The sequence below is a fragment of the Apium graveolens genome, chromosome 6 (genome assembly GCF_009905375.1).
Source record: "Apium graveolens cultivar Ventura chromosome 6, ASM990537v1, whole genome shotgun sequence".
Taxonomy (NCBI): domain Eukaryota; kingdom Viridiplantae; phylum Streptophyta; class Magnoliopsida; order Apiales; family Apiaceae; genus Apium; species Apium graveolens.
Window position 1 is genome coordinate 104,828,681 of NC_133652.1, and position 23,090 is coordinate 104,851,770.

The 23,090-nt window shown below is 36.2% G+C and overlaps 2 protein-coding genes across 2 annotated transcripts; both read right to left on the bottom strand.

The window, feature by feature from the left end:
- Positions 1–7,120: 7,120 nt before the first annotated feature.
- Positions 7,121–11,013, bottom strand: LOC141668685 (putative F-box protein PP2-B12). The gene is made up of 3 exons (XM_074475670.1): positions 10,705–11,013; positions 9,932–10,050; positions 7,121–7,683 (listed from the first exon to the last, which is right to left on the bottom strand). Exons 1-3 carry the CDS (start codon positions 10,954–10,956, stop codon positions 7,251–7,253), a joined length of 804 nt encoding a protein of 267 aa, XP_074331771.1. The 5' UTR covers positions 10,957–11,013; the 3' UTR covers positions 7,121–7,250.
- A 7,219-nt stretch (positions 11,014–18,232) lies between these two features.
- Positions 18,233–19,057, bottom strand: LOC141665369 (uncharacterized). The gene has a single exon (XM_074471355.1). The coding sequence runs from the start codon at positions 19,055–19,057 to the stop codon at positions 18,233–18,235; it is 825 nt and encodes a 274-aa protein (XP_074327456.1).
- Between the last annotated feature and the right edge of the window lie 4,033 nt (positions 19,058–23,090).

Below are 23,090 nucleotides of genomic sequence, written 5' to 3' on the forward strand. Positions count from 1 at the left end.
ATTTTTATCTAAACAGAGGTTGAATGGGGGTTTTTCAAGATTTTCTACCATGCCATTACAGGTAGCAGTGTTCTGAAATGCCATAAATCAAAAAAAGCGCAATTTCAGTGTTTAACCTGCAATTTTTATTTGTCCCTTCAAGAAGACATTTATAATTAGGTGATTGAAATTAAAATATGTGTCTGCAAAGGTAGTCAGTGGGAACCACCTGCAAAAATGGCTAAACCTACATTACTTAACACTTATAAAAAAGGTCGGGTAAAATTGGTTAAAGGACATTAACGAATCGAATGGACCATTCACACAAAGGCTTACAGGAACATCAAGTTCGATTCACTTAAAAAAATAATTAAAAGGAAATTAGCAACTGATTTAAACTTGAAATGGGTCGATTGAATTAGTATTTTAAATTCACAAAACTAAAAAAGGTTAATTGTGTATCAAATCATTACTTCTCAAAAGATTAGTTGATACCTCGCAAGAGTGTACAAATTCCCAGCAAGCCGATTACTTTCATTGTAAGCACATGAACCTGCAGTTCTATTCGATCTTGAAAGAAGCAGACAATAAATTATTTTGTGTCGACATGAAGACATAAACTACAATTGGAAAATAATTGTCAATCTACATAAAAGATGAAAACCTAACTTACAATAATCGTGGATACAAAGAAAATAATGACTCAATAAACATATTAAAAGAATAAAATCAGTCAAACGAAATTAAGATGTACTACAATAAAAAATAGAAAATTAGATTTGATGGAAAAATTTACAAATATTAATCCTAATATTAAAAAAGATATATGCACATGGTAATGCTAAGAAATAATACATTGGACATTCTTGCTTGTATCTAAAACTCAGAAGTGACGAATTCTTTGGAATTTTGTATATACAATCAGAAAAGGAATAACAAACCTTTGTTAGAAACCCGTAAAAAATGACATGCATCAATAAATCAAATAAGTCACTAAAAATACGATCACTAAAGAAAATCACAAAAAAATAACTAATATTATAATCTTGATATCGTTGTTCAATATTTTTAAATGTATACCTGACTTGGTTAACACCCATATCCAAAATCTATGATTCTTGCGTACAACGTTATACCACCTATAACATTAAAACGGAGATTACAAAAACCATCATTATATATAAATGAATAAGAGAAACACATATATAAACAAACAAATAACACACATATATAAGCATGGATGTATATATATCTCGATAGCATAAGTTTACAGACATATAAAAAATAATTGAAAAGATAAACATCAGTGTAATTGTAATGGACCACCAATAGACAGACATTTTTTGTTATCCATATCTACAAACAGAAACAGCCATGTATACTAAAGCATCCGCCATGTCAATAGGTTTTATTAAAAACTAGAGCCTAAAATCAAACTTATACTGGAAATTTCGTCAAACATGTAAAGCTTAGAAACAAAAATAATATAATTGTCATATGTTTAAGAATTTTTACCTGATTTGGTTAAACCCACAATAAATTTTTGGTTCCAAATAATTGTTCTCAGCCGCAATCGTACCTATACAATTGACAAAACATGAAAAACATAATCAAATATAGATAATGAAAAAAATTATGATATATTTATCAACTATGCATACTAATCGAATCAAGCACCATAAGATTACAAAGAAATCACACACATATACACATGAATACATATACATGCTCTAAAGTATAGATTCATAGACATATAATAACGAGGAAAAAAAAGATGAGGATGAAATTACATATTCAATTTTAAAATAGATGCGGATAATCAAAGATTTAAAAAGTGTAGATTAGTTAAGGATTTGAAGGTTGAAGAAGAGATTGATTATGATATTTGAATTTGATTCAATCTGATTAGTGAACGAAGGAAAGTAGTAATCATTTTAAAATTTGAATTATTATCGGCATATAAGGTGAATTTGTGATTGATTAATTCAAAATAAGAAAAACATATAATTGATTTTTTATGCTATTTTAAATATAGATTTGATAATCTTAATATTAATATATTGATTTTCTTAATTATTTTAAAACCCATGTAAGTATTGGATAGTCCATGGATCTAGGATGATTTGTATAGAAACTAGTATGTTTAAGAAAATGGGTCGATCCACTGGTTAAATTTCAAAAAATATGGGTCATGAAATTTCGAAAATATGGCTCATGAATATTTACCAAAGTGTCATTTTTAGTATAAATTTGAGGAAGCCTTCATTAGTGTTCATTAAGATATAATAAATTATATTTTAGAAAACATCTATAATTAGTTATATTTTATGATATAAGAAAACAGAAAATCAGAAAATACATATGCCAAATAAATTGAATTATTTTTTAATACAAACTTTTACATAGAGCATTGATGTGTTTGTCAATCCCTCTCATCAATTTATAATCTCCTTGGTTTTAAATCCTGGTCGTTGGATAATGTGTTGGTTAAGAGTTTCATGACATATGATTGCGAAACAGACCCACGATAGTATTAGTGATATACAATTCTCTGTCACTTGATCCATCCCTTGCCTCTTCTATCTCTCTCTTAATCTTTTGCTCTCCTCAAATTTTCCAATGATATAACATATATCCCTAAGGCGGTGAAGGCTCAAGACGTCAAATCAATACTAATGTAGCAATTTGCTTGTATTTTTCTGCTGACTTCACATCTCTTTGTCTTGATGTATATTATCTTACATTTTAACTCTTATGCCCCCTGATCAGGGCTTGCTATGATATCTGTTGACAGAGGAATTTGGTAGCAACAAAGTTTGAGGTTCGTAGCCGGAATCAAGATCTGTGATGGCGGTTCTTTTTCGGAAACGTGAACAGTAATCGATGGATCCGATGAACAGTATTCGTCGGAAAAGATGAACTGTATTTGGTGGTGGTGATTATTGGGGGCTGAGATTGGTTAGGGTTAGTGGTGGCTCCTTTGCGCTCTCGCTTCTGACCCCTTACAATTTGCCTACGTACCCCTATTTATAGGGGATCAAGCCCACGTAGTTCTTGGGGAACAAGAAACCTAATGGGTTTAGATTTCTTATCCCGAGGCCCAGTAGGAAACCTACTGGAAACCGTCTTCTACTAGCTTTAGGAATGTCCGCTGATGAGGCCCAACCACAAAGGCCCAAGGCTCGTCCGCGGCTTCGAGACTTCAAGGATAAGGCATCTCCCTGGCCAAGGATAACCCTCTGCTACCAGCTGTTTCTCTAGTCCGCGGACGCAGGTATAGCCGTGGTTCACCCCAAATGTTGGACGCATCATTGTTCCCCGATAAGAAGCCCCTACCAGATTGCAGAACAAGTGATCCCAAGTTTTTGGGTGCAAAGTGCAGGATACTCCAAAGTCCCCCAACGAGGGCACCCGTTGACTACAGAGACAGAGCTCCCAAAGCACACACCAGATTTCACCTCACATCCCCAATGAGGACACCCATTGACTACAGGAGGAGGCCTTCGGTCCAGGCATACCCCTGGAGGTCTCTGACCACGGACACCGCCTTTCCTGTAGATATTGGTTGAATAGCTCGAGCCTTACCATCTAATATATGGGATCAAATCATTTGAGCTTGGAATTCGAAGAAATGCACGTCTGATACACCTTACCTATGATTTTATGTAATTCTTTAGGCATTTTTGTGGTCGGAATGGAACAACTGTTTCATTGACGAGACTTTGGGCCTGTTTCAAGTTTAAGGAATGTAACATATAACTTAAAGTTGAAAAATGTAATATAAGTCATAAATATCGTAACTTATAAGGTTATTTTGGTGTTTGGATAATTTTAATTATAAGTTATTGAAATATTTAGTAAATCATAACTTTTATAATAAAATTAATCTATTTAAAAATTTAAAAGTTTAATATTTTTTAAGTATCTAAATGAAACCTGAACCCGAAATTCGAAAAAACCTGATTAATTGGATTTGGATCTTTATTTTTAACTAGCATAATAACCCGTGCCTCTGCGAGGCACGGGTCATTTTCTAGAGTTTTTTTTATGCATGCAATTATAATGTTTTTAGTTATATTCTTATTTGTAAATGATATATAATGTCTAACGTATTTATCTGTGTATCATTTTCATACAAGACATTACTAAATTACACAACGTTTCCAATATAGCTTATTAAGAAAAATATATGTATTCTTGTTTGTTTTGTATAATTGTATTTAATGAATGAATATAAACAGGTAGTCAGTGTACGTTTAAAATAAAACAAATAAACTTAATATGTAGAATGTCGTTGGTATGTTTACAAAGAAAAAGTTAAAAACTAACATATATGTTGAATACAGAGTTAGACCAAAAATTTTGAATTTCATTTAAATAAACTATATAACTAGTCTATATTATTACTGAGTTCTATACTAAATTACAGTTAACTTACTCAATTTAAAAAAATAAACAATGAATAACTGAATTCAGAACTACTTGCAATCATAATATAGAATAATATAAAATTTACAACACTACTGTTAATATAAAAGTCGATTTTAATGAAAAATGTTAGTTTTTGAAATTTAACGTATGTATATTTGGAAAAATGTTAGTTTTTTTACACTACTCTTAACAAAATAAGATTAAGTTATATGTGTCTATGTTAGCATGTGAATTATCGTATGTTACATTTCTTAGAAAATTACGATGGTTTTAATTATTTATATGCTAAATATCTGATTTATGTACATGTATAATCATTATTAATATCTAGTGAGGCAATTGATTACTTAAATAACATGTATTTATAATTATTCAAAATTTAAAATTATGTAATAAATAAATTGCAATAATTTATATATGGTATTCACATTATCACTAACAAACAATCCATATCTGTTTTTTACGCGACCGAGTATCAATCATGTAACGTAAAAATAAATTATATATTGTAAGACTTATTATTGATGTTCATGATTTTTTTCAAGAATTTGAAGGAAAATTTGTAATTATATTGTTATTTAAACTATTTTTAAGTTTGTTTCATTATAACTCTAATATTTTTCATATAATAATTTGATAATATTGTATACTATTTTTCTAAAATTAAATATTTTTTAATTCAATAAAATTTTATAAATATTAGTTGAACTGGTTAATTTCTTCAAATTATTGAACAATATATATATATATTAAATAGTATAAAATGTATTGAATTAAATGATACAATATAGTTTAAATATAACTTTTATTTGAATAATTCAAAATATTAAAATAATTCAAATTATTAAAATAATTCAAATTATTAAAATAATTCAAAATATTTGTACAATATTATCTTGATCAATAAATATTGTTTATCTAAAAGAATTCTTTTTAAAATGCTAGTTTTTTAAAGTGAAAAATGAAAAATAAATCGATTTAATATATCATCGTAGTTTTAACAAATCTCGTGAGATCTCATATCAAATTTCAAATATTTTTAAAATCGGGACAAGTCCCAAAACACTATTGCGCTATCAGTGAAGTTAGTAATTTTAATACAAATTATCAATTGACTTGATCCTATAAATACCTCAAACACATTATAATATAAGATATCAAACAATTTCACATTATAGGTAAGATATTCTCGTCGAATTTGTAATTTAAATTTACTAAACATAGAATGTGACAATGTTTTTTGGCTCGTCATGTAGTCAAATTTGGAGTATTTTTTGAACAGTGAGCAAAATTCTGATTTCAAATTCAAAATAAACTAAAATTCATTGACTCATTATAATTCGAACTTATCTAAATATTTAATACCAATCTAGATTATTTATATATAGGTGATTCTATTTTCAATATTTTCTTTAAAAATTATATATATACATTTTAATTACTTTTTATAATAAAAAATTGTTAAAAATATATGAGATATATTTTCAAACTTAAAAATAATAATAAATAAAATAATAATCCATTTATGTATTATGCCTAACTTTATATCTGGAATTCAGTTCTTTAAAATTAATTGTACCAATATTTAAGTAACTATCATTTTTTTGCGGAATTCAAGTAACTATCTTTAAAGTTAAATAAAATATTCTTTTGACACACTTACATATTATGTGTATGATAAAATTATATGTGATAATATGATAATATGGTGTGGTGGTATGAGATTGTATAAAAGAATGAAGGAACCTGGGTTCGATTCTCACAAAACACAAATTTTATACAAAATATTATTCCTTTATTGTGCTATTATATATAGAAGAGATATTCGGCCCCGGACTTGGACCCGAACCGTACGGATCAGATTTCAATCATTCATGCAAAACAAAGTTTAAACAAATTCAAAATTAAACATTAAACTTTTGAAACAAAAATATTAATAAACTAAAATAGAACCGTACGATAGAAAATTAAATATTCTCTCTATTTTTTCGCTAAGCAATTTACACTCTATTTAATCATTATATAAGAAAACAACACAACAAATTTATAGAAAGTAGGTAGGCTCCAACTTTCCATTAAATGAGAAGCCCATATTTCTGTTGCCATACGGTCACTATTACTAATGAGAAGCCATATTTCTGTGTAAATTTACAGGAATTATTGAGGCGTTCTAGGGGGAGGCAAAAGTCAAGGTGGTGTTTCCATTTCCATGACTTTTGTGGCTGCTGGCTTGACTGGTATGGTTCAGGGGTATCTCTTGAACAGGGTATAACCAGTTCTATAGTACTCTTTTGTTGCACTTCATCGGTTTTAATAATATTCTTGTTGTTTTGGCAATCTCAAGAGGTTGATATAGAACAGAGAACCGGTTTGTCAGATGTCTATAATTGCCTGGAACTTGCAAAATGCTGTCTTTCTTCATCAACATGCATTCTTTTGTTGCGACTTCAAAAAATGTCTTTTTTACTTCTTAAAATTGGGTTACTTTCTCTCTTATTTTTCTCCGGCATTGCGAGGAGCACCGAGCACATGAACCAAGAACAAATCACATAAATTTTCAAAGGAAAGCTGTGTTATATTTCTCCTAGATGCAAAAATTAAACTACATTCATAGATTCGTTTGAGAGTCGGGCATGTCATGCAGTAAGTAAAGCAAAATTATATTCGCAATTATGATAGTGAAACTAATACTTAAATTTGATGCACGATCAACCCAGGAAACATATTACATAGCAAAACACTAAAAATCATATATATTACACTCCATTCAACTTCCAGATCATTCATATTACATGAGATGAATTTTCAAGATATTAAGTATCCCAACAAATGAAATCTCCTTAAACTTTCATGGGCTGTTTAGGCCTAAACTCGATACCTTGAACGATAAGGCCACCCTTAATTTGTCCTTCAATTGACATAAATCTTGTTTCCACCTCGTCATCATCTCTTGCACCAGTCTCAAACTCTCCTGTTTTGATCTCCATCCATCCATCCTTCCTCCAATGACTAACTGCCCCATTTCGTTGCTCACTGTTGTAGGCAGATGTCCTCGTATCAGGATAAATTGTTAAAGCTTCATCAGAAGGCACATCCTCCCTGTCTTTAACAAATCTAATCGACGCCTTTGCTGATTCAAGTCCATATGCATTCTCATACAGCTTATATACAAGACATGTTTCATAAGTGGTGTGTGGAGACAGCATTCCAGTTTTCATTTTGCCACGAATATCAAGCCACCAGACATACTGAAGTACAGCAACCTCTGAAAATCTGTTTACATAATCACATAGCATTGAGGCATAAATGCGTGATATATGCAGTCAGCGGGGTGGGTTTTGGGGGGGGGGGAATGTTTCGTCACATTTACCACTTATATTTGCTAATATTAAAATCAACTGATTCACATATTTACTTAGATATCTACTAAAAAACAACTAATAAGACCAGTGCTACACATGACTACCTCTTTTCAATTGATGTATACAAAAAAACAACGTTATATTATACAACTTAGGCTTAATGACCTTTTCGCCCTTAATGTTTGCACCAGTGTACCCATAAACCCCTTAAGTTTAAACCCGTATCTTTTCGCCACTCGGGTAACCAAAATGTATCTTTTTAACCTTGGGCCAAGTTAGGCCACATAACGTTACGGAAATTGATAAATCGGAAGGGTTATTTCAGTAATTGTCCAGCCGATTTTCAAACAAGTTTAAAATGTATCTTTTGGGCCTTAAAGTTTAGAAGTGCGCCTATAAAACCCTAAAGTTAACAAGGATTTTGATGGTAGCAGATATCTTCGTTGGTGGGAAATAGAGTAGTTCTTCTATTTTTGAAAGAAGCCATCAATATTTGAAAGAAGCCCATAAACAAGCTGCTGCATTGAATAGCAACAACCAGAACTCCTGATTCATTTTTTGCAGTAGCCTGGTAATCCTGAATTTCAAACTCTCTAAAACTGCTGAAAGCAATCTTCCATTCTCTGTTACGAAACTTCTCTAATACTCGAGAATCCATGTATTTCGCTCTAACTGCACTACCGAAGCACTCCATTTTTCTTGTGTCCATGAATCATTTGCTCTTCGGATCACATATCCAGCCTCTCCATTAGCCCACTTTAAAATGAATGGTCATAAATTTAAGCTACTTGCCATTAAAAAGCATGACCTCAGGCACACTATAATAACCGAAATCACAAAAAAATAACAGAATTTAATGGACTGCAGTTCAGAAATCAGTCTGAATCATACCTCAGTAACTCTTCTTGACAACACAGTATATGACTTCGACGAAAATGTAGTCGTAAGCAATCCAGCAGTTTGCAAAGGCCATCCACATACACGCACCTCCTCCACCGCAGATTTGTACAATTTTAGATGCTGGCTCTATTTGGATAGAACAAAAGGTCTTCAAACACTACATCTAGTAAAATATCATGTTTGGCATCAGCCCTGTGCTTGCCAATCTCTCAAATGACTCATTCACTGCAAACCCAAATCAAACCTATAATTCCTACAATACCCACTAATCAACACATTAAACGTAACCACATCCGGCCTAACCCGATCCTTAACCATGCGACACTCGCCTTGCCATCAATCAACCTAGACATACAATCAAACATCTTAACTGCATCATCAAGCCTCCCAACACTACAATACGCATTAATCGCAAACCAAAAAAACGGCTCAATTCTAGGACAAGCAAAGATCCCATCAGCACAAGGACAAGGATTAGCAACCATAAATTCCAAACCTGATTTCAAGAAGTGGAGGAGTTGGGAGGGGCTAAACAGTTCGTAAATCTGTTTGTATAAATATATTATATGTCTCGGCTGTTAAATGACTTAAATAACCCTGCCGATTTGGGCCTTTTTTTTTAAAACTCGGCCCAAGGTTAAAAAGATACATTTTATATACCCCGGTGGCGAAAAGATACAGGTTTAAACTTAAGGGGTTTATGGGTACACTGGTGCAAACATTAAGGTCGAAAAGGTCATTAAGCCTACAACTTAACACCTAAACTAAGATTTTTCTACAATGTGCAATTATATATAGGGTCAAGCTCCCTGGCAGGAAATTCTTAATTTCTTACAGCCCTTTCTGTGCTTATTATCCATGAAAAAGAGCAACACCTGCTTCTTATACGTATACAGGGGACCCCACTTCTTTCCATGATTAGGGAAATAAAATAACTGTTTCAAGCTTTCTGCGGATAATAAGCAGCGAACATATGTTGCAAGATACGAATGCCAAGGACCTAACCGTAGAGTTTAAAATATTAAGATACCTCAATTTCATCCACCACTCTCCGTCAAAGACCATATTATTATGGTTCATTATAATGCATAATACCAATATAAAAAAGAACTCATGCCAACAGGAGTTGCAATGAATCCTAGGGAGATGCACAACTAGTCGAAGAGAACCACATTATGTGGATGTAGAGTACCACAGGTTGGAATATCTAGCAAAATGTGTTGGCTGTCAAAGATCATATATAAAGATTATCAAGATACCTTGAGTTATAGTTGGATGCCCAGGTCCAGTAAGAAGGATTATCACCCCATGAAATCGAAAGCTGCCTAGCCGCCACCATCAAGCACTTCTTCCCACTCCCTTTGTCTAGCGAAAAGCTCTGCTTAAAACAAGAATGAAATCACATTGGTGAGTTCCCGCCACCTCCAAAAAGTAACAAACTGCTTACATTGAGTTTGCAAATTTTCTAGACCAGTTTGTTTTGAAATAAAACAAACATAAGGGTACTTGTACAACTTGTAATATGTGAAATGGGACAACAACTAGGAAAATAAAATATGAATATTAAAATTATAAAGTTAAGTCCTGGTCTTTCGTGACCATTAACCAGGAAGATTTGGTACGTCTTTAATCAACCATTAGATCACGAAGATACGGATGGCCAAGATTTAGGGTATCATACTCGAAGCACTAATTTTAGAAAAAGTATAAATTTGTCAGTCCATATGGTTATGGGTATCTGACAGGTAGCAATTTTGGAAGCCATTAGATTATGGTTCACACATATCAGGACCCTTTAAAGTTTACTTTACATATCCAGTGTGGGTTCAAATTCATCATACTAATATTTTACAAATTTTTATTAAAAATAGAATGGACAATAATACAAAACACGGCCAACAAATATTTTCATAACACATACAAAAATAAAAAAAAAAAAAAAAAAATTCAAGCTCAAAATTTGTAGAATAAAAACTAAATAAAATTGAAATAAACTAACAAAATCAAGAAGTAACAATAGACCAAGAATTACCACATTTCCATCATCGAGGAGAATAGGAGAGTCAGAAAGACGGAAATAAAGGTGTTTTTTAGTGGTGTAATTGAAAGGAGAGACTGATCTGCTAAGGATTCGATTAATATCGGATGGTAAAAATTTGTTCCACAGCTCATCGGAATCACCAGCTGATTTGAACACAGTGGAAACACCCGAAGCTCTGCATGTATCCAAAGGTGATGTGAATGATAATATTAGTGATACGCAATTCTCTGTCACTTGCTCCATTGTAGTAAGCGTAGCTCAAACTTTTGCTCCTCAAGTTTGTTGATAATTACAATCACATTTTTCCCGTAAATGTCAAGCTGAAATTTGGGATTATCAATGGGCCGGTAGGTAGGAAAAACTTGAATTGGGGGTTGGGCCATTCTGATTAACTAATGGGCCGTATAGGAGGATCGGTGCTTACTGCTTCATTAATGGTGCTTCAATTTTGATATTTTGGTATTCCACTGTTCTACTCATGGAGGTTTATTTTAATATAAATAAAAGACTATAAATGAACTTTGCTATTAAAAAAATTCGTCTTACGTCTCATAAAATTTGGTGGAATTTTTGGATGCTGTGTCCGTAAAATTTTAAAAAGGAACTTTCTTCAAAACTAGAGACGCATGGAAAGAAACATCTTGAATGGACATGAGTTTCTTAACTTAAAATGTTGTGTCCTTAACTAAAAATGTGTCAAATATATCATAAATATATAATTTAGATATTATGTAAAAAATTATTCGCCCTCTGCTAAAAATTTAACCAATCAGCTATATTTGTCAAACATCTAAGATAATGTATATATTAAATTATTTTAATTAAAATCGTTAGAGATACTCTCACCGTCCATAAATTTGTGAAAACCCGATTTCACATTATCACACATTAATATACTATTTCTTTTTTTTCAAATATATACTCCTCCCCCCTTGCGGAAACATTTTAGCCCTTGATATCTTAAACAACACAAATGACCACAAAATGATAGCGTATATGCAAAGTGACTTATAGATTCAACATCACTACGGTAAGTAGGCACCGGAAATTGGTTTTGATTATCCTAATATTGAATTATATTTTAAATAAGGAACAACACTCCTTTATTGATACTATTTTTCCAACCCCTTAATGCAGGGCAACTAGTCTCTATTTATAGGGGACCTTTAATAGGTTTTTTCCTTTACAATTGGGCCCCTATTGGGCCTCTTATTACAAGATTATATATTAAAGTCCCTATCTATAGTTCTTCTTTCTTCTTTCTTCTTTCTTTATTGTCAAGCCCAACATTTGTCCCCCACGAACACTATTGCAATATCTTTAGATTTGCTGCTATAGTTCCTTATTAAAACCTGTAAAAAATACAAAATAAAGACCAAAATTGAGAATAAGCTAAAAGATAAAATATTAAGATTTTTTTTTTACATGCTTCCTTTTATTATTTTGTTGTCATCATTTAGTTGTATGTTTAGGGGGCGTGTAATGATTAGCAGTCTAATGTGTATTGATTTCAAATATGAGAAGTCTTTTCACCTTCCCTCTCATTTATCAAACAGGTGCTACAGTATTTTTTTAAAGGACCGTGCTTTTCCTCCGGCGTCTCCACTCTGTAAGTCCTCTGTAACTTAAAGCTTTATTCTGATTAACTCTTTACGTTTTAGTGTCGTAATCTTGGTTTGTATCCTTTGATTTTTAGTCTTGGATGTCCACGTTAACATCTTTACAGTTCCTTCTTTATTCGATTCCATGGCTAAACCGACTTCTGCTTCATCCAATCTCTTTCGCAATCCTGAGAAGCGCCCTTTAGATGAGGGCGACGAAGAATCTGCCATAAACTTAGATAATCTTGAGATTCCCAATTTAAATTCGTGTAAATCCTTCGACTTTATAAATGAAGACGAGATCTTCTCTGGCGTCGAAGTAGCTTCGAAGGAATCTCCCTCGCCCAGCCCTCGTACATTGGAGTATAGAGAGAGAGTTCTTCACGAAAGCTTAGAACTTGGTCGTCTTGAGTTCCCCTAGGGTAGCAGGCTTGATTACATAAGCCATTTTACTAACCATAGATTAAATATGACCAAACTAGAGTCTTGGGTTGACTTAAACAATGGGTATAGATTACGTATCCCGACCCCCGAAGAGCGGATGTGGGTTATGCCTGAATTTGGTATGCACGGTATCCCCTTAATTATGTTCGAGTATGGGCTTCGACTCCCGATGCACCCCTTCCACTTAGCGATGTACGAGGCTATAGGGTGTGGGGTCGCTCAGTTGTCGCCTAACTCGGTGGCTCAGATTAGTGGTTTTATAGCTTTGTGTAACGAGAAGGAGAGGATTCCTTCTGTGAAATTGTTTTTTTCAATTTATTGTGTTCGATACCATAACGGCCAGGTCTATTTCGATACCCAAAGTAAGCGACCTAAGATTGTAAGTGTGAAATCCTCTAACCCAGGATATCATCCTAAGTGGGTTTATATCGGGGGTAAGGATTTAGAGTTTGTGAGGCCTTGTCGTAAAGTAACTCAGTCGACGGTCAAGTATTTGAATAGTCTTGATAAGTATGATAGTGAATATCTTGTTAGATTTCAGGGGTCGAGACCCGTTTTTACTCATAACGATTTAAAGGATTTTAAGTTTCTTGAAGGGCATAACCGTAAGCTTTTTGCTACTTGTCCTTTTAAGTTTCCTCCTCTCCCTTTCTTTTTCTTTATATACTTCCGCTAATGTGGTTTTATATGTGTTTTATTTCAGTTGCCGGAAGTTCCTTGAGAAAGCTTTTAGACCGTGGAGTTTCGGTGGAAATGGACAAGGCCATGATGATGTTGGTTAAGAAATCCAAGGCTGGAGCTGTCGATGCACCGAGGGTTGATGAGAAAACTTCATCAAAAACAATTTCTATTGAGTTGCTGGATGAGAATGGTAACAAGGTTGTTGGGGGGTCTGAACGTGTCCCTTGTGAGGGGTCGAGACACCTTCTCGGAAGAGGGCGAGGACTGTGGCTGTTGAGATTCCAGATGACACAGAAAAAGAGGCTCGTGAAGATGTTGCGGGGTCTGGCGTGAACAGGACTTTGACCATAATTGGGAATCGGGGGATTATACAGCCTACCGTTGACCCTGAGATGAGCAAGGAAGTTATTCCTGTTGAGATTCGCCCGACCGAGAGATTGGTTGGTGGTTCGATAGTTCCTCTTCGAACTTTTTGAGTTTTTAATCTGCCTCAAGATTCCAGTGCTTATGCTAAGAGATCCAGAACGGATCTCGTTGATCGATATTTAGGGAGAGCTGGAAGGGTATGCGCGTTTTTTTTAGATGCTTGTTTAACCTATTTCTTAGATACTGTGATTATAGATCTCGTTGGTCGAAGTCTTTATTTTTGTATATGTTTTGACAGTTTTTATCCGATATGGTGCACCTTCTTGAGGATTATAGAGCTGATGAGAGTGGAGACTCCCCTTCAAAGCTTGAAGAAGAGAGGGATATTTTAAAGGGTGAGAAAAAGAAGCTTGAAAATGATTTGATTGATGCCAAGAGTCGCATTGCCGAGGTCTCGAAGGCAAACTCAGCTTTTCGAACTAAGGTGTGCGAATCACATATTTTTCTTTCTTAAATTATTTTTAATTATATGCTCATTTTATATCTACATATTTCGTTTAATGTAGATAAGTGAATTGGAGTTGACTAATGATTCCTTAAAAAAGGAATCAGAGGGTGTCGGGTCCCAACTGGTGAGCGCTGAAACTTCTCTTGGTGAGGAGAAGAAGAAGCGTGAGGCCCTGAAAGTCGAAGTCGCCACTCTTCGTGAGAAAAATGAAGCTTTGGAGACAGATAATTTGAACTTAAAACTGGAGGTAGAGAAGGGTATGGAGGAAATAGCTGGGGCCCTCGGCAACGGGTATGGTCGATGCCTTAACCGTATGAAGATGGTTGGCTATGACATCGAGGGACATGCTTTTGATGATTATATCCGAGACTTTGTAGAGGAGACTAGGGGGAAAGATGCCGACCCCTGAAGGCGAGGGATGCCTCATTTATCTATGTATTTTTTAAACTATCTCCTTTCCTAATTTGAGTACGTTATGGATTTGTTATGGATTTATGTTGGTCAACTCCTTTGAAGCAGATGCTCGGTTTATCTTGTTTTTGTATGCATAATTCTGATTCCGGTCTTAATTAGCCTCAAGGCTAATTATTGATTTTTGAAGATATTGAAACTTGTTATTTCGTTCAACAAAGGGGTTCTTTAACTATTACTGGTCATTATTGTCTTGCCATCGTGTTTGATTTTGTGATAGTATTGTTACGCTTGTTTATCTTTCTTTTCTTTTCTTTTTTTGTTGGTGCATTTGTTTACCAATTTTCCCTTATCTTGATATTCTAACTTTGCTTAAAAAGTGTGCTTGTTTCTTTTCTCTTCTTTTTTTTTCTTTTTTTTTAGTCTCGATATATGATGGTTTTCATTGTGCTGCAACCCTCGTTGCTGGATTTGATCCTTTGAACTTGTAGGACTTAGATCTCTTTCCTTAAGCTAATTAAACTTATTTTTATACAAGAGCTTTTATACTTACGAATTACACAATATTTTGAACAAAATAGATTGCATTGATAATTTAAGGTAATGTCTTAGCGGGGATCTCATATCAACCCCTTTTCGCTAAAACTGCTTTTGTATAATTAAAGGTAGTTCTGATTCATACATTTCAAACAAACTGATTACTGATAAAACTTCTTCAAGTGAATCGCGTTCCACGCATTCTTAATTGGAGTCCCATCGAGTGTCGACAGACGATAGGTTCCTGGTGCAACGACCTCTATTACTTGATAAGGTCCCTCCCACGGGGCTTTGAGCTTTCCTGTTATGGAGGGATGGGATGATGCTGACTCTCGGAGAACTAGATCTCCCACCAAGAATTGCTTAACCTTCACCTTCTTGTTGAAGTAAGATGTTGTACACGCTTGTTGCTGGAGGACTCTCTTAGATGCTTCATCCCTGATTTCTTCAATAAGGACATTGTGAAGTTGGATTCCTTCCTGTGATGCTTTGGAGTCAAAGTACTCGACCCTCGGTGAATTAAGAGACACTTCGATTGGTGAGACAGCTTCTAAACCAAAGGTCATCTTAAAGGGAGATACTCCTGTTGAGCTCCTGGGGGTCGTTCTATAAGACCAGAGTACATTAGGCAGTTCCTCGACCCTTTTTTTGATCCCCTGTAGGATTATCCTGTTGGTCACTTCAACCTGTCTGTTGGCTTGAGGGTAGGCTACCGAAGATTTGATGTGCTTTATTTTGAGTTGTGAGAGTGTTTCCGTGAACTTATCCCCCAAAAATTGAGTTCTGTTATCGGTTACAATGATTCTTGGTACCCCAAATCTGAGCACAATGTATTCCATCAGAAACTCGACCATCTCTTTCTCGCGTATCTTAGCCAAAGGTCGGGCTTCGACCCATTTTGTTGCATAGTCGACGGCCACGACGATATATTGGGCTTGGTTCTTAGACTTTGGGAAAGGTCCCACGATGTCTATGCCCCACTGAAAGAAAGGGCATGAGTTGGTAACTGGAATCATTTCTACTGATGGTTGATGGGACACTGACTCGTATAGTTGACATGACTTGCACTTCCGCACAAAATTTTCACAATCACTTCGCATTGTAGGCCAAAAGAGACCCTGCCTCACTATTTTGAGGGCTAGGTTTTTACCCCCTAAATGATCTCCAATGATACCAGTATGGACTTCAACCATCGATAGGCGAGCGTCTTCTGGGCCTATGCATACGAGTAACGGGTCTACAAGTCCCCGACGATATAGCTTGTTTTCTAGCACACAATAGTTTCTTGCCTTGTATGATATGGATCTAGCTTCATTTTTATCTTGTGGCAGCTTGTTCTGCAAGATATATTCCACAAAAGGTTGGCGCCAATCTGCCATAGAAGATATCTCATTGATCTTCAGCATGTCGGGGAATGGAGGGCTTAAGTCAATGGATGGAACATTTCTTTCCTCGACATAAATTGCCTCAGATGTTGTCACAACGGATGAAGCCAATTTAGACAGTGTGTCGGCCCACTGGTTATCTTCCCTGCAAATATTTTTAATTGTCCATGACTGGACTTTCTCCAACAAAGACATGGCCAGTTTCAAATATGTTGACATTCGAGTATCGTGCGCTTTGAACTCTCCCTGTAACTGTTTTGCTACAAGCTGTGAATCCCCAAATATTTCTAAAACCTTTACCTCTAGCTCAATTGCTAGGCGAAGACCTGCTAACAAAGCCCCATACTCAGTTACATTGTTTGTTACTAGAAATGAGAATTTTAAGGCCTGTTGTATTTTGAATCCCTCTGGACTGATTAAAATGACCCCTGCACCCCCTGACGATGATGTTGATGATCCGTCGACGTAAAGAACCCAGGCTTTTTGTGGAAATAATGTTTCTTCGAGTACAGGACTGTCAAATTTGCATTCTACAACAAAGTCTGATAAGACTTGATACTTTACTGCATTCCGTGGTAGATACTCGATGTGGAATTGGCTAAGCTCGACCGTCCAGGCGGCGAGACGCCCTGTCATTCCGGGCTTGTGCAAGATACGCTTCAGGGGCTGGTCAGTCATAGCCTTTATAAGACGGCCTTGAAAATAATGGCGGAGCTTTCTGCTTGCTACCACGAGAGCATAAACTAATTTTTCCACATGTGGATAACGAGTTTCGGCGTCTTTCAGTGTGTGACTGACGTAGTAAACTGGGGCTTCTCGCCCGTCAACGTCTTTGACCAACACAGAGGCTACGGACCCATCGGAGGCCGAGATGTATACTTTCAAAGTCTCACGAGGCAATGCTCTTGTTAAAAATGGGGGGCTTGTCAAAAATGCTTTTATAGCTTCAAAACTTTCTTTACATTGATCGTCCCATATCAACTTTTTGTTCCTTGATGCTTCTTTGATGACCTTGAAAAAGGGACTACATTTTTTGGAGGCTTGTGGTATATAGCGTCGAAGGGCCGCTATGCAACCAGTAAGACGTTGAACCTCTTTGATGGTCGACGGGTGCTTTATTTCAGATATGGCTTTTATCTGTGAGGGGTCAGCTTCAATTCCTCGTTGGGAGACCAGAAATCCTAGGAATTTCCCAGATGTTAAGCCAAAAGAGCACTTTAACGGATTCAACCTCATGTTATTGCGTCTGACGTTTTCAAAAGTCTCTCGAAGGTCGCTGCAATGATTATTTGAGGATTTTGATTTGGTTATCATATCATCAACATACACCTCGAGGTTCCGTCCCAATTGCTTCTTGAATATTTCATCCATCATACGTTGAAATGTTGCACCAGCATTGATTAAACCGAAAGGCATGTTTTGGTATGCAAAGACCCCGCGATGTGTGATAAACGCTGTTTGCTCCCAGTCTTGATCATCCATCCTGATTTGATTATATCCTGAGAACGCGTCCATGAAAGATAATAATTCATGACCCGCCGTAGCGTCAATGAGTTGATCTATATTTGGCAGAGGATAATAATCCTTCAGACATGCTCTGTTAAGGTCTGAATAATCAACACACATTCGCCATTTCCCATTACTTTTTTCACAAGAACAACATTAGCAATCCATGTCGGGAATTTTACCGGCTCGATGAAATGGGCAAGTAAGAGTCGATCAAGCTCCTCCTCTATAGCTCGTCGTTTTTCTTCTGAGAACGTGCGCCTCTTTTGTTTGACTGGGTTTTTCAGGCGGTCGACATGTAGAGAGTGTCTCGCTACATCGACGGGAATTCCCGGCATGTCAGAAGGTGACCATGCGAATATATCTGCAAATTCCTTAAGCAACTTTGTTAATTCTTCTTTTGTCTCGATGTCTAGATCTTTTCCCACTTTTACTGTTTTATCCGGCGAACCTTCCACTGTCGGTACCTCGAAAGTCTCACCAACGGGGGAAAACGAGGGCTCCCTCGGGATATCGATGATGTTATCAGGGTCTATCTGGACAACCTCGTTGACCGTTTGAGAATCACAATCTTGCTTCTTGGGGACCACGGTGGTAAAGTAGCATTGTCTCGAGACCGCTTGATCACCGCACATCTCCCCTTCTCCAAACTCAGTTGGGAATTTCATCTTCAAATGGGGTATTGACGTGATGGCTTCCAGTGCCGAAATGGTCGTTCGACCTAGGATGGCATTGTGACTTGAGTTTGCACTGATTACATGAAATTTAACTATCTTCCATACTTGACAAGGCATTGTGCCGAAAAGAACCGGGAGATCAATTGTTTTAACAACCTTTACCTCATTACCCGTGAAGCCATAAAGAGGCGAATGGGTATTTTCTAATTTCCTTTCCCTTGTATCCATTCACGCCAAGGCGTGATAATACAGAATGTCGACAGAACTGCCATTATCTACAAGGATTTTTTTTTACTGTATTGGTGCCAATTTTTGCTGTAATAACCAGCGCATCTTGATGTCCTCTTATGATATTTGGAGAGTAATCTTCATCTGAGAAGGATATGACAAGAGATGGAGATGGCTTACATCTCTTGGGATATGAAGGGTTGACACTACACACCTCTTGGGCGTATGACTTACGAGAATTGTTTGACATCCCTCCGGCGGCGTAACCACCAAAGATCACATCGACTACTATGTCGTCTTGTCTTTGTTGATTTTGGCCCTGTCCTTCGATGTAATAGACGAAATGGCCTCTTCTGATTTTGGACTCGATGAGATTGCTTAATTGATAGCATTGTTCCGTGGTGTGTCTCGTTTCTTCGTGGTAGTCACAATACCGGGAGCTTGGAGGACGACCCGGCTTCATCGGCCTCGGGGGTCGAAAGTCAGGCTCTGTTTTCAGAATTGCCAAGATTGTTGCTTTGTCGACTGTAAGCTTAGTGAACTCTTTGTCTTTTCTATCACGGGGTTGCCATTTTCCATATGATACAGGTTGCCGCTGGTATTCTCAATCCCTCGAGCTTTGATATTTCTCTTTTCCAGTATCCCTCCATCGCCGAGGAGATTTAGGGTCATATCTTCGAGACCTCGGGGTCCGAGGGCTATGAGTTCTTGTTCTGTCGTACTTGTAGCTAGAGCGTCGAGGAGATCTTATGCTTCCCACCGCTTCTTGGAGCGTCATCCTATGCTCGACAATCTGGAAAGCAGCGTGGAGATGTTGAGGATGTTTCTCTATGAGTTCTTCTAGCAGAATACCATGTCTGCTTCCATCAATGCCTGCTGCTAAATAGTTTACTGCCAAAGGTTCCTCCAGGTCTGTTATTTCAGATATAGCTTGACGAAAGCGTCCTAAATAGCTTCTCAAGGATTCGCTAGGTCTTTGACGCATCGTAATCAAAGATGCTGTGATCTTGCCCCCTTTGTAGTTGCTTGAAAACCTCGTCTGAAATTTTGTCTTTAATGTAGTCCAGGAGTCGATTGACCTGGATGGGAGATTGTTATACCAACGTAGGGCTGTTCCTTGAAGACATGTGGAGAAGAATTGGCAACGGGCGACTTCTGAGTGTCTGTAGAATGCCATTCGACCGTCGAAAGTATTGAGAAAGCCTGATGGGTCTGTTGATCCATCGAATTGATCGAGCGCCGGGGTTTTTAAAGTCCTGTCTATCTTAGCTTTTTCAATGCTTCGAGATAAGGGGCTTTCCACCGGGGCTTCAAATCTCGATTGCGTTTTTACTAGGTCGCGAAGTTGAGCCATATCTTCCTGCATCTTAAGGAACTCCTCTTGTGATATCGAATTTGTCGACATCGACCCTTGTGGAGTACCGCCTGAGGAAACTGTCTTTGGGCGTCGAGGCCTGGAATATATAGATTATGTGGATACTTCCTCCTCATCATAGTAGTAATCTTTGTCGTCCTCTGACAGCTTTACATATTCCATCTCTTCATCACCCCCTTCTTTAATTGATGCCTGCTTCAACTCCTGTTGTAAACGATGGATTTCCTTTATTTTCTCTAACTTTGCTTCTAGTCTTTTAGTTTCAGCTTCTAACAACTTAAGCTCTTCATCTGAACCTTCCGTGCCCTCTATTTCCTGCTCCCGTAAAAGTTTTTTATGTCTCAATTTCTGCAAATGCAACCTAGCATCACTGGAGAGGACTTGCTTTCCTTTCTCTGTTAAAACACGGGAACGAATGTCTTTAATGATCCTCCTCTTACGCTTAACAGGTGGTTTCTGCATCTGAGAACCTTCATGTGGGGGATTATCCTCCACCGGAAACAGCCTTCTTGGCCTGAGGGTCGATGGTTCCTTTTCTTTTCCTGCTGGATTGATTTGCTCTGATTTTTGGACAGTTTGAATTTCTGTCGTGTTTCCGCATTTCTCTGGATCTTCTTCCTCAATTATCATGTTGGAGTATCAAATTTTAGAGCTCCTTCTAGCGTCAAATGATGATCCTAATATTGAATCATATTTTAAATGAGCAACAACACTCCTTTATTTTAAATGAGGCAACTAGTCTCTATTTATAGGGGACCCTTAATAGACTTTTTTCCTTTACAATTGGGCCCCTATTGGGCCTCTTATTACAAGATTATATATTAAAGTCCCTATCTATAGTTCTTCTTTCTTCTTTCTTTATTCTCAGGCCCAACAGGTTTTGAGAGCTTAGAACATAGCAAGAGCTAAAAGTGTATGCAGGATTTGCAGGCGCACATCTATGAGCTTTTTAGTCGTGTTAAAAACTGTCGTGCTTCCTCCTTTCTCCAAGAGCCCTGTTATACACGCATATTCAAATATCGCAAACTGCACTTTCATTCCGATTCCAACTAAACTAAATAACATATACCCGGTATATATAGCTTGTACCTTGTAGATGAAGATGAGTAGAGCAGACTTAAGATGGCGAACAAGCAAACCATGCCAAATCAAATCTAGTAGAAGTGCAATAAAACTCAAATGCAAACCATGCCAAATCAAATCTAGTAGAAGTGCAATAAAACTCAAATTCAGTGCAATAAAACTGAGTAGGAGCTGACCACAATTATACTTCGCCTCCTTTTAGCAATAGATTAATAGAGATATATGTTAGCCACCAAAATAATACTCCTAAGCACCCCTAATCCAAAATTATAATAATAAGATGTAACGGGCCTATGATATACAAACATTATCAAAGTTGTTGACAAGGGAGCTACACCTTTTATTTCAATTAAAAAAAACACAGGAGATGAAGTATAAACAATTGAATCAGACTTTTCTTTATAGTCCTCAACTTGTTTAATACTCAGTTAAATATAAACCCATGTGGTCTGATTAGTAAATGTATAAAAATCTCATGTATGAGATGGGTGTTACAAATTCAATGTATCTCTATATCTCATATGTAAACAAAAAAACTAACCTTAGCTGAACACATAAACCATGTTTACCACTAAAGAAATAGCAACTTGCAATAAACATGATTAGTGCAATACAAACTACCTCCTTTATTTGAGTATAACAAAATAATGTTGTCGGTAATCATTAGACTTGTATAAAAGTCTAAATCTTGATGTCAGAATTAGTAATCTAACTACTTATTCCATAACTCAAGTACATAAACACAACATATTCTGTATTTCTAGGGTGCGGGGATGACGAGATAATGCAGACCTTATGCCTGAACCTATTGAATGACATAAGAAACTGGCTTTCTACACCCTACTCTTTTAAAGACTGAAAAAAAATCTTAGAGGGATGGTGCATTTAGTTTTCAAGTACCTATCTTAGCAAATATGTTAATCTATTACTATAGGGAAAAAAGATTCTTGCACGATTTTATGGTTGAAAAAGAAGAAATAAAAAATCCTTTGAGAGTTTGTGGGTTATGAGAAGAAAAATCCTGCGGAAGTTCATAGATTTGAGGAAACAAGATCTTGCGAGGAAAAAAAACATCAAGCGAGAACTCGTGAGGGCAAAAGTAAAAGAATGGAATGATGTTTCTATATCAAAAGGCTACATAGTAATTACTAGGTGACGTAGAATTGTTGAATAATGTCATGTGATAGTAATGACCCTTAACAACATAGGCATGCCTCAAATGTAGAAACCTGGGACTTAATTTTGAATAAAAAAAAATAGAAGTGCAAGGATTGTGCTCTTTAGCAATGCAATGCTTTAAGTCTTCTATGCATTCTCAACGACCAGATCTAAGGTTCTCGTTTTTACTTAATTAAGAAAAGATCAGATTCAATTTTAATAGTCCCTCCAAGCTCCTCTATAGCCAAAAATTTATGGTAGACTGGTAGTAGACACTTCAGTTCAATATCAATAATATACAAGACTGCTGAACATAATTAAAAGGCAACTACCCTGTTTAGCCACATATTTTGCCTGGCCAAGTGCTGTCTTCTCTTCTCAAAATGTAAGGGATCAGAAAGGCTATGCACTATGCGA

Bases quoted from the DNA above. Each gene is read 5' to 3' on its own strand.
- LOC141665369 (XM_074471355.1), bottom strand. From the start codon at position 19,057: ATGGATACAAGGGAAAGGAAATTAGAAAATACCCATTCGCCTCTTTAT.
- LOC141668685 (XM_074475670.1), bottom strand. From the start codon at position 10,956: ATGGAGCAAGTGACAGAGAATTGCGTATCACTAATATTATCATTCACA. The intron at 10,051-10,704 runs GTAATTCTTGGT...TGTTTTAAGCAG, and splicing joins TCCTCGATGATGGAAATGTG to AGCTTTTCGCTAGACAAAGG. The intron at 7,684-9,931 runs GTATCTTGATAA...TTATGTAAACAG, and splicing joins GCATCCAACTATAACTCAAG to ATTTTCAGAGGTTGCTGTAC.